This window comes from Festucalex cinctus, chromosome 18 (genome assembly GCF_051991245.1).
Source record: "Festucalex cinctus isolate MCC-2025b chromosome 18, RoL_Fcin_1.0, whole genome shotgun sequence".
Classification (NCBI taxonomy): domain Eukaryota; kingdom Metazoa; phylum Chordata; class Actinopteri; order Syngnathiformes; family Syngnathidae; genus Festucalex; species Festucalex cinctus.
In genome coordinates this window covers 10,329,063-10,340,695 of record NC_135428.1, presented here as the reverse complement: position 1 = coordinate 10,340,695, position 11,633 = coordinate 10,329,063, and the positions used below count along the sequence as shown (strand labels likewise).

Sequence of the window (11,633 nt, the reverse complement as noted above, 5' to 3'; positions counted from 1 at the left end):
AACCGGAAGTCCCTCCCTCATAGTAAATTGATTGACACTGGTCATTGGTCAAGACTCAAGACGAGAGCCGCCCTTCGGTGGCAGCAGCGAAGCCACCGTACCAGAGAAAATAAAACGCTCAATAACGACGTTTAATGTACTTAATGTGACTAAAACCCCAACTTATTCACATATAAATAGAAAACGACAGCTGTTGAAGTCAAGAAAAGTGACCAGGAACCGGACAAAACCATGTTTTCCCCCATCATTGATTGACTTTGGTAAGCTAAACCAATATGCCAAGTTACCTTGCTGACACAGTCACAGACAAGCTAAACTATGCTAAAGCTAAGCTATGCTAAATTGCCAACCCATTATTAAGTGTTCTTACAACCACTGATACAAAAGTAAAAGCTGGTTGTGTAAAGTTTTTGAAGTCAATTTAATTAAGGAAGCTTTTACGTACAAGAAGTATTACTGAAAGTGATGTTTTAGTATGTTTTGAAGTTGAACTGTGATCCAGTGACAATTAAGCTGTTTAATTTGCACTATTGTGACCACCACTATTTTGCTTTGTTAAATAAGAAATAGAAAGATGCACCATAAAGTTTGGTATGAAAATTGCCATTTTTTTATGAAGTTACATTACAATTTAAAATGTTTCATAACAGCTTTAGCTGAATTGTACAACAGATGTGTCACAGATATAGTTATCTCGTATAGAGATGAATAAAAATACTGTAAAAAAAAAAAAAAGAACGGATCGAAACTTGGTGGAAGACTCCTGTACCACTGATGGTGAACCTCCCAGCTTGAACAACAAAGAACCACCGTTATTCATATCACTGAAAAAAGCATGACTGGGCTAAATTAATATTTCCACAATATATTCTAGTAAACTGTACATAATGAAATGACACTATTTAGTTTGGTATAATATGTTGGTGTAATCAAATTTGAATAATTAGTCAGTTATATGAACTCATTTTGTCTGAATAAAATCAGGTAAATATCAAAAGGTAGAATTTAATTATATTTTATCAGTTCTAAACACTTCCGTTTCTGGCCAAAGCCCGCCATGGCCAAATATTGTTTAAAACTACTCAGTTAAATCAATTGTTTTTAATCAAAGATGAAGTAGTTAAAATCTACTGAATTATATTAATTGTCACTTTGTTGCCACAATTTATTTAAGTAGGTAATGGTCTGACTTTATACAGTGACCTCTCTACAGTGTGGTAGGACTACCAACAAGCAAGGATTTTGACACAAACGTTTTTAAGTAGAAAATGGATTTAAATAGAAAAAGAAGTTATGAGGATCACAGACTAGACGTTAACTTACAATTTAAGATGACTTATTCTTCAAGTGCCCATTTCATTTTCTTGAATTGTTCAATTTGTGTGGCGTTATTGATGACTTATTGTTACTAAATGGTACTTCATTTATATAGCGCTTTTCCACCTTACAAGGCCCTCACAAGTACTTCACATTTGACTACTCATTCGCCAACTGATGACGCAGCATCAGGGAGTTCACTATCTTGCTCAAGGAAGCTTCGATGTGGTCACAATGGCATGGGATCGAATCCACAACCTCTTGGGTATGTGCAAAGTCCAGGTTGTTCTCCATGCTTTATTGTGCAAGTGGGACAACTGGGGGAAATGGTCAGTGCGGTGTGCAATTAGCGTGAAAACAAATCCATGCTCAACTATGCCTCAGTTTTTGGGAAATGATGAGGTGAGTGTACTTTGTCTTTCTTGGACAAGCGTTCACATGCTGGGAAATACAAAATGAGACGAAAGGAAAAGATGACCTAATTAATACAATAGTGTCCAGTTGACTTCATCCCTACAGCAAGACTAACCGATTACTATTAAAATTTCATTTATCCAAATATTAAATTGTATGCCTAACGGCTAACACAGCAATAAGACTGATTGGTATTCTAGTCAAAAATGAATTCCTGACTGTGACCAATCAATCTTAACTAAATGAATATGACTGTGAAAATCTTTGCAACATTTAAAAAGTTTTCAGTCATCTCTGACAGTCATATTGATTGAATTTTATTTGCTCTGAAGTTAATAGGTAACTTCATGATTTTGGCTTGTAGCTGTGCAAGTTGATAAAAGCCATTTTCTGGTTCCTGTCTTGTTGAAGTTTCCATCATGCAGCTTCCCTGGGTCAAGTGTGCAGTACTTTTGTGTCTCCTAATAGGTAAGTGTGTGACATTTTTACAGGAATAAAATCACATTTTTTCATTCTTCATTTTGTTTTCATTTATTTCAAGCAACAACCACAGTTGAACACAGGAGCAACAATTCATACTGTAGTTTCATAATCTGAACAGAAAAAGAAAACCTGAGAAAAAGAGAAAAAAAACAAGATTTTTCCCTGAAAGGGAGTGGGGAGAAGAAAATTTATATCATCTCACCCCCATCTCCAATCTATAAAACACAGCTATACAGTACTTCCCGTAACTTATTGCTATCTTAACAATTTAAGCAATTTACTCATAATAAATTCAAGCCCCTGTCTCTGAATATTGTGACCAAACCATTTTTTATCTACCATTTTAAATCTGTAAATATTTTGAGATTGCTATTCCAAAGTTTCACTCCACATACTGACACACAAAAACTGAATTTGCATAGATGTCCTGTTGAATTTGTTTTTCATTTTAGCTGGAGAGGTGCGGTCTGATTGTACCGAGGACAATGTGCAAATAGACGGAGGTCATTACACACTGTCCAAGGGACTAAATGTAAGCAGCGTGCTGGTCTACCACTGTCCTGAGGGTTTCTATCCGTACCCCTTCAAAAGGCGCAAATGCCAGCTCAGTGACACATGGAGCGGAGAAGGGCCCAAAAGCTCTCAACGTCAGACATGCAAGAGTGAGTAGCACCAAGTTGATGCTTTTCCACCCTCACCTCGCTCCACAATGAATCAAAATCCTTTGTTCTCTGTGTATAGTGGTTGAGTGCCCGAACCCCTTCATGCTGATGCACGGCAGCTTTTACCCCCCTCAGGAGAAATACTTTGTCAACAACGAGACCACATATGAGTGCTACTCTGGCTGCAAGCTGCGAGGCTCATCCAGCCGGGTCTGCTTACCAAACGGCAAGTGGAGTGGCTCCACTCCTATCTGCAGACGTGACTGTGAGTCGACTTCTATGGTCTCATTTCAACAGTGGAACCTCTAAAGTGGAACATTAAACCCTTCTTTACTGGACATATGCCAATTTGAAGTTCAAACATCATCATAAGTGATGTGACGGCAACATTTTTTGGGGGATGTAGGGACCACAGAAGGGTATCACACGGCAAAGTGTTATGATGATAGAACCAGAAATAGTAGCGTCATCTGCAGAGAGGACGTGTGGGCTTCACAACAAAAACTGAAGTACAAGTAAAACTGAAGATGTTTTTGCACCTAGTTGAGAAGGGAACGAGAATTGCATTATAGTAAATGTTTGATTGTTCATCGAACTTAGACATATCTCACAGTGTTTGTGATCGGCTGTTTAGTAAAACTGTTCCGTTTTCATCCACTAGAGTTTGCTAACGTACCTTGGTAAATATTTAGCAATGCTGTTGCTCAAAATTCAGCATTGTTTATAATAACTCGGTATTTTATACATGGTTTATTTTGTAAGAAAGGGGCAAGGTTAAAATGTTGATATGCAATGTCAATTACTTGAGGAGATTGTGAAGGCTATTATATGTAATACATTAAGTCTAACGTAAATCATTAATGGCATGTTGCTTAAGTAAGGTAAAAGGATACAGAAAAAATACCGTTTGAGCTATTCATTACATATCGTAGCTCTACGGTGTGTTCACATAATGACTAATAAAAATTGGAAACCATCTGTTGTGATTGCAAATTCCTTTTACTATATGGACAAAATCTGTATTGAAACTGCAAGTTAAACAGTGCCATGAAACAGATTATGTTCAATTTTGGCGGTTCCACTGCGTCCTACTGTCCATGTATTTGTATTTGATTTTTTTATTTGATACATTTCGACTTACCATACGCAGCAGGAAGTGATTGCCCTGATCCGGGGATCCCAGCCGGTGCTTTGAGAACCGGGAATTCCTTTGGACTCAATGACAAAGTGAAATACAGATGCAGAAGCAATCTGTTCCTGGTTGGCCCCAGTGAGCGAGTGTGCCTCGAGAACGGACAGTGGACTGGCACGGAACCAGCTTGCTACTGTAAGCCACACACTATCACACTCATACCTACTTTTTGTTGTATCAACAGATAGATGATGAAATCATTGTGGAAAAAAATGAAGTACAGGGTGACCCAAAAAGATGCGTACCCAAATTTTATTCGATAAAAAATCCATTTTTTAACGAATGTCTTTTCTGTTGCAGGACGTGAAAGGTGAACCTATGGATGATCATTTGCAGTTATAGTTGCCCTGAAAATGTCTTGGACAAATCAGCAGAAGATATTCTCCCTGGAGACCTAATTTGCTACAAAATCATACCAGAGTGTACAGATTCAGTTTCGAAAGCGTTTCCATTGTCGCAACTTTCCATCAAAATCAACGATTGTTAGTTGGATTAAGAAGTTCAGAGTTCAGTTCTGAGAACCAAACGTCTCAAGAAAGTTTTCATCATTTTCAAGCACATTACAGAACCATTCACACATTGTTACTCGCTGGTATGATTTTGTCACAAAATAGGTCTCCAGGGAGAATATCTTCTGTTGATTTGTCCAAGACATTTTCAGGGCAACTCGAGCTGCAAATGATCATCCATAGGTTCACCTTTCACGTCCTGCAACAGAAAAGACATTCGTTAAAAAATTGATTTTTTATTGAATAAAATCTGGGTACGCATCTTTTTGGGTCACCCTGTAATAACTGTAATTAAGTGGGTGTCTTTACCTCCTTAGATGATTACACATATGATACGCCACAGGAAGTTTCAGAGGCCTTTGGCAGCTCAATTAAAAATAGCCTCACCACTTTGGAGCCGATAGGTAAGTCTACTGACCTATTTACATACAATAAAATGGAACAATATTGCAATTACAGCAAGATTATGCTCGGTGCAAGGTTAAAAACCCATTTGCGCTTAAACAAAATTGCTAAACTTAACTCTTTCATTCCATCTTTGTAAACATTCAGACGACACACAGGAGGGCAGAACAATTCGGATTTCAAGAATGGAAACACTGAACATCTACATTGGCGTGGATATTTCTAAAAGCATTGACGAAGAGTACTTCGAAGACGCAAGGGATGCTGTATCAAAGCTTATCACCAAGGTAACAACAAAAAACGACTGTTTTTCCTTGATTATTATAAGTGCAAAACTGAAAGGAAATTTGGGGGCTCACTTCCCCTTTTTAAGTGTCTGGCATATCTTCAAGGAGTACATTTTGTCCACATAATGTGTACAAGCAGGGTCTCATTTCATTTAGCTGTCAGGTCAGCATCCCATTACAAGTGTATTTCATTATGAATTACTGTACGCATCATAATCCTGACTGATGCTCCTTGGCCTGAGTCCCTTGGCATGTTTTCAGTGCAGCCAGCAGTATATCATATTGGCTGAAAAATGTCTCATTTACAATTATTGAGAGAGTGGAACATATTTTCCGGTAATTTGCATACACTTTTCTGCTCATTACTAAACATAAGTGGTGCCTTTTTTTCCTCCCCTCCACACAGATTTCATCCTTTCCTATTTCTCCAAATTATGAGGTTATATTTTTCTCCTCGGATATATTTGAAGTTGCCAACATTATTGATTTTATGCATGGCAATTTACAACCGAATGTCTTGAGGTCACGAGTGGATAACTTTACATTAGACGGTGAGTGTCCAACAGATCAGACCGATTTCTGGAAATGCACTGCTTGCTTTTGCTATGTACTGTTTGTTCTCTGCTCAAAGATAAAAACACAATGGGAACGGATCTCAACCTGCTCTTCAGTACTTTCTTGGAGCATATAGCAGTTATGAGGAAGATAGTGGGGGACGAGATCTTTAAGGAGCACCGTCACGTCATCATTGTTTTTACAGACGGTAACTTCATTCGCCTCTGAAATCGGTGCACACAAAATTTGCTGCAGCTTAATGGAGGGGAAATTTAGCATTTCATATAATTGTGGTGTAGCACCTGCAGTCAATCTTAATGAGGCATTTTTATTCTTTGTTTACCGTTACTTAAATCAGTAGAAATAACCTTCATTGAAAAAAATTAATTGTCATTTTAAGCCCCTGACTGCTTTGAAATTGTAGCCAAAATAAACATTTGCCAGTCACCATTTTGGTGGATGTGGATTGTGGCAAGAGTTATTCATGACCATTGTTTGTCCAAATAACTTGTTAGTCTATAAAACAGTTTTACATAATGCAGCACTTAATTGAAAATAATGATCAATTCCACTCCTTATTAACAGTGATCAAGGGCTGACAGAAAATGACACATAAAGGATGGCACAGCAACACAGTACTGCTGCACAAATAGTTTGGGATATTTGTCTTTCAAGTAAAATTAGAAGCTAAGATGTCTTATTTGTTTAGATCTATCTACTAAAGAGATTTTTTTTTTTTTTTTTTTTTATTCACACACAGGTGGTTTCAACATGGGTGGTTCACCCGAGGCTACAGTGGAAAAAATAAAGCACACAGTATACATGGACCCCCATTACAAGCAGAAGCAAACACTTTTGAGAGAAGACTACCTGGGTTGGTGTTAGCTTGAATGGGTTTGAGTCCAGTTCACTTGAAGAAGCTGCTCCTCATTTTGCTTCTTCCTTTCAGACATTTATATTTTCACCATCGGGGCGGAGATCTTTGACAATGACTTGATACCCCTCGCCGTGGGGACGGGTGGCAAACATTACTTCAGGCTGGAAAGCAACGACAAATTGCTGAGGACATTTGATGAAATTATTGGTGAGTTTTGCGTTTATTATTCATGTATTTTGCATTTCACATCTCCTCATATAGTGCTCATCTCCAACATCTCAAATAACTATACGAAAGATCAGACATGATGACAAAATAGCCTTGTCTTGTTTCTTCATGTACTTAGGCTACAAGTAGGCTCCCGTTTCCTCAACATGTCTCCAGTATTCCTTCCTACTATGTTGCGGAAACAAGCTCAAGTATCACTTTCACCATTTACACCATCGATTTTATTTCATTGCCATATAAACACAGTACAGTGCATACTTTGTGTTATTCAATAACACAAATCGGGGGCAAATATATGTTGTGAGACCTTTGAGAACTTACTAACGCATAGCAAGAAAAACCTTTGCAATGGAAAGCTTTGCCCACTGTCTTTTGTTCATGAAAGTCCACTATAGTTGTTGGTTTAAAAGGCTAAGCTAATACCCTCGACAGAGCTAGCCTACATTTTCGAGAATAACTATAACAATACGATTGATCCACATTACAGAGAACGTTAAAATTATTGCTTTATACTACAGTTGCATTTATAACAATGCTATACAGGTTTAAAAAAGTTTGATAATGTTTTCATTAACCTTTTTGACAACTGCTGCCAAAAAGTTACCAATTAATGTTTGCTTCCTTAAAAACCACAAACAGTGGAAACCTAAATCCCAAATGAATCCACTTTTATGTGATCCGATTGATCACATTTTGATTTAAAAGTAAGTTAACCCCAAATATTGATTTGTTCTATGCAGCCCCACTAGTCTAAACACAGTCAATTATTTTTGTGCGTGGAATATGGATTAAGCAGCAAAATCCACCCGTTTTTAACCCTCTCTGTGTGCTGGGTGACTGGTCAATGGTCGTTTCCTGAGCAACTGTAATGTAATTTTCTGTCGACAGCAAGTGGCAAAATGGCCGCCCAACTGAGATGGATACAGGTGGATTTTGCTGCTTAATTCATATTTCACAAGTGTAGTATTAATCAAAATGTGATATTTAAACTAGTGGGGGTGAATACAACATATTGTTGGAAAGATTTCATTTTTTATTTTTATTTTTATTTTCGTTTAACTTCCCCTCTTTAAGACGTGTGCTTACAAGAATGGCATAATGATTCTACTGACATTTAATCACCATGCAATATTATTTAAACTGGACTATTTTACAGGAATACACATCACTATGACAGTGGGGACTCGACCTTGTTCTGCTGTAAAAAAAAAATAAAAAATAAAAAAATAAAAAAATACTAATGGTATTAAATGAGGGTTTGACCATCAGTTTTGATTCACTTTCAGATGAGAATGAGGTCAAAGGCTTATGTGGTCTTCACAAGGAATATAAAACCTGGGACGAAAGGTTACACTATCCATGGGCGGCGGAGATTGTTATCCAGGTAAAAAATGAAGACTGTTGCTGACCCCCCAACACCCCATGCATTCCACGTAGGGCTGGGTGATCTGGGCAAAAAATAAAATCTCGATTTTTGCAGTCATTCAGGACGATTACGATTTTAATCGATTTTAATCTAATAAATCCAACAAACGTTTATTTTAAGGTTTCACTTATTCAAAAGTAATTCCTATGCAAAATGTTCAGACACCAGTAACGTATACTGATTCTAGATCAGTTTTAACATGAACTTAACATTCATAGTTTGTGCTTAAATCCCACAATTATGTAGTTGGTAGCTATTGTAAACATGTTTTGTAATCCAACCATCCAGCGTTCTGCCACTTGTGAAAAACTACAACACATAAAAGCATTTGGATGTAACAGAACATAAGAACACCATCTTTTTCTAATCCAGAAGACAAAACTCGCTTTCACGATATAACAAATTTTCAACGATTCGATTTTTTTAAATGATGATGTATCGAATTAATTCGATTAATTGCCCAGCCCTAATTCCACGGTACCTTTGTGGACTAATTATAATTTGTGTCTGACTGATATTTAAAGAACAAGGGTAGGAGTATGAAATGTATGGGCTCTCTGGTGACGCCCATGTTCGTCTTGACCGCCGCTCACTGCTTCACGTTTGACGATCTGCCCAAACACGTCACAGTCGACATTGACGATGGAAACGGCAAAAGTAAGATGATCCCGATTGACCCTCCATCATTTTGCATTGTAATGTATTCTAAAAGGCTTGTTTGCATTTTTATTTACTATATCACATTTTTGTGGAATCCATCTGTGGAGATTTGTGATTTTTTTTTTTCCCCCCTCACTGTACCTGATGACTCAGTTGTTTCTCTTTCTTCCTTTCTCTGACAGCAAAAAAAGTCAGGAATTTCTTTTTACACCCCGAGTTCAACATCAAGGCCAAAGTGAACGAGGGTGTGGAGGAATTTTTCGACTATGACGTGGCTCTCATCCAACTTACCACATTTGTGCAAATCTCCACTCGGGTCAGGTACAACATGATTAATCCGTAATGATAAAAAAAAAAAGTAACATTTGCGGTACAACATGATTCATCCGTAATGATTAAAAAAAAAAGAAGTAACATTTGTGAAACAGCTGGCAACAATATCTGCTCTCCTTGTTTAGGCCCATTTGCATACCCTGCACCCAGGAAACCAGTTATGCTTTAAAGCTGGTTGGTGAATCCACCTGTGCACAACAAGGTAAGTCAATAAAATAATAAAGGAGCATTCTGCAGCACTTGCATCCGATGCAAATGGTATAAAAGTACGTTTATGTCCAAAAGGTCAAGTTACTACTTGCATATTTGAAATATTTTACAACATCTGTAAATGAAAACAAAATCTAAATGATACATTTATATTTTTGACTGTATTTTTGTGGTCTCTAACAACAGAGGAGCTCCTGTTAAAGAATTTGGATAAACTTTCTTTCCTGACACCTAGCTATACAAAATGGGTGGATGTAAAAGATGTCCATGTTAAACTTGATGATAAGGTGAGTTGTTGTGAAATTTAGTCACTTGTTCCCGCAAAAGTTCCCTTGAGCTCTTTGACCTTCCCATTGTGTGAGGCAGAGGGACGAATGCATTGAACATGCACTGAATGCGACTGGCATCACAACAAAAGACGCAAAAGTTCCCGTGACGGAAAACTTCCTCTGCACTGGTGGTCTTCAACCTTTCAGAGATCATATAGCATGCAAAGGTAGGCCTATTTACCGGTATGGCTTTTTCATTGATTCGGGACCATTATTTTTTCACTGAGGAATGTCATTTGGGGTGCAGGCGACGGAGGAGGAGCTGTCTTCAAGAACTACGAGCATCGCACAGTACAGGTGAGCCTTCCTGTCTGTTTCCTCACAAATGAGCCAAATATGAATGCATCCACCATTTTTGCAGAGGGCGGACCGTAATCCATAGCAAAACCACCACTTACCCCCCACAGGTCAACCAACAGGACAGCCAGCTTCCATGTCCCACACACTAAACTCCAGTTTTTCCCTTGCGCAACTAGAGTTCAAACTAATCTGTCCCCAAAAGAGCATAAATTTAGGGCTGTTTTTGGTATCATTTAACTACTAAATGGGATGAAATGATTGGGGGGAATAAGACCAAGGACAATGACTTGATAAGGGTATAACAGATACATTTGCATCAAATACTGAAAAATGGCTGAATATTTGATGGTTGATGTACAGTTCTTACAGGAACTCTCGAGTCTTACAAAGAACCCTTGAAGAGACCTTTTTTCTTCCAATGAAGAGTTTTCCCACAAGCAAAGGGTTCTGGGTTATGCCCTTCAAGAACAATCCTATTGGAACTCTTACTTCTAAGAGTGTAAATATGTTAGGTTTGGTACCAAGTTGCCAAAACAGGTATTGTATATCAGCTCAGTTATCGTATAATAGCTCAGTGGGATTACGATTTGATTTTATTTGATTTGATATGGTACGGCTCATTTCCAGATGGTATTATTCAATGGCTCTTCTCGTCGGTTTACATACATTTCAATGTACATATACGTGTTGTAAATAAGCAATTTCCTTCTAGGACATCTTTCTCTCCAATAAAATAGGATTTGATGACGTGTTTTGTTATATTTCAAAGTGGAACGATTCGATTCTATGCACTCAAATGGTTCTGGTTCAAAACATTTTTTGTTATGCTCCTAATAAAATAATTTAAAAGCACAGCTGTTAAATTGATATCGTTTTTAAAAAATGGACAAATGTGTTATTTTCTTTCCAGGTTGGACTGGTCAGCTGGGGCACCAAACATATTTGCCAGCGCGGTGGAGTTCTCGATTCACACCAGGACTCTCGAGATTTCCACATCAATCTCTTCAGGGTTGTACCTTTCCTCAGATCTATCCTTGGAAATGACAACCAGGAGGATTATGCACCTCTGGGGTTTTTGAACAGCTAAGTCCTAAATCGTTTAAAAAAAAAAAAAAATGCAGTCATTTGATTTGTGGTTAGAGTTCACATCAAATTCAGGATGCACGATATATGAAGGCGTAGTTGCTGAGTGAACACGTCACACTGTGTTCATCATATTCAACATTTTCCTTAACAACTGGTCGTTTGTCAAACTGCAAACATTGAATGCGCCGCCGAGTTACTAAAAGGTTCCATTAAAAGGCTTTTACGTTTGCTGATGGAGCGTTCCGAATCTCCTTTTGGGTCACTGAGTCGAGGCTTGTTTCCAGCTCGTCTGCATTGCGGACACCACGTCTGGTAGCGTGCCAGCTCGCATTATTCAAATCTAATTTAGTGGAAAGTACT

The 11,633-nt window shown here is 37.9% G+C and overlaps 1 protein-coding gene across 4 annotated transcripts; it reads left to right on the top strand.

Annotated features, from left to right (window-relative positions):
* Positions 1-66: 66 nt before the first annotated feature.
* Positions 67-11,506, top strand: LOC144006296 (complement factor B-like). Of its 4 annotated transcripts, none has more exons than XM_077505069.1 (20): positions 67-260; positions 1,452-1,582; positions 2,143-2,199; positions 2,667-2,876; positions 2,956-3,141; positions 4,027-4,203; positions 4,895-4,981; positions 5,130-5,269; positions 5,676-5,820; positions 5,901-6,032; positions 6,585-6,698; positions 6,774-6,908; positions 8,216-8,313; positions 8,880-9,012; positions 9,198-9,336; positions 9,474-9,550; positions 9,745-9,845; positions 9,925-10,054; positions 10,135-10,184; positions 11,098-11,506. In XM_077505069.1, exons 2-20 carry the CDS (start codon positions 1,495-1,497, stop codon positions 11,272-11,274), a joined length of 2,376 nt encoding a protein of 791 aa, XP_077361195.1. In that variant the 5' UTR covers positions 67-260; positions 1,452-1,494; the 3' UTR covers positions 11,275-11,506. The 4 variants fall into 4 exon arrangements, with proteins under 4 accessions (XP_077361195.1, XP_077361194.1, XP_077361196.1 ...); XM_077505068.1 differs by having other exon boundaries at positions 1,433-1,582; XM_077505070.1 differs by lacking the exon at positions 67-260 and having other exon boundaries at positions 1,458-1,582; positions 2,064-2,199.
* The last annotated feature ends 127 nt before the right edge of the window (positions 11,507-11,633 follow it).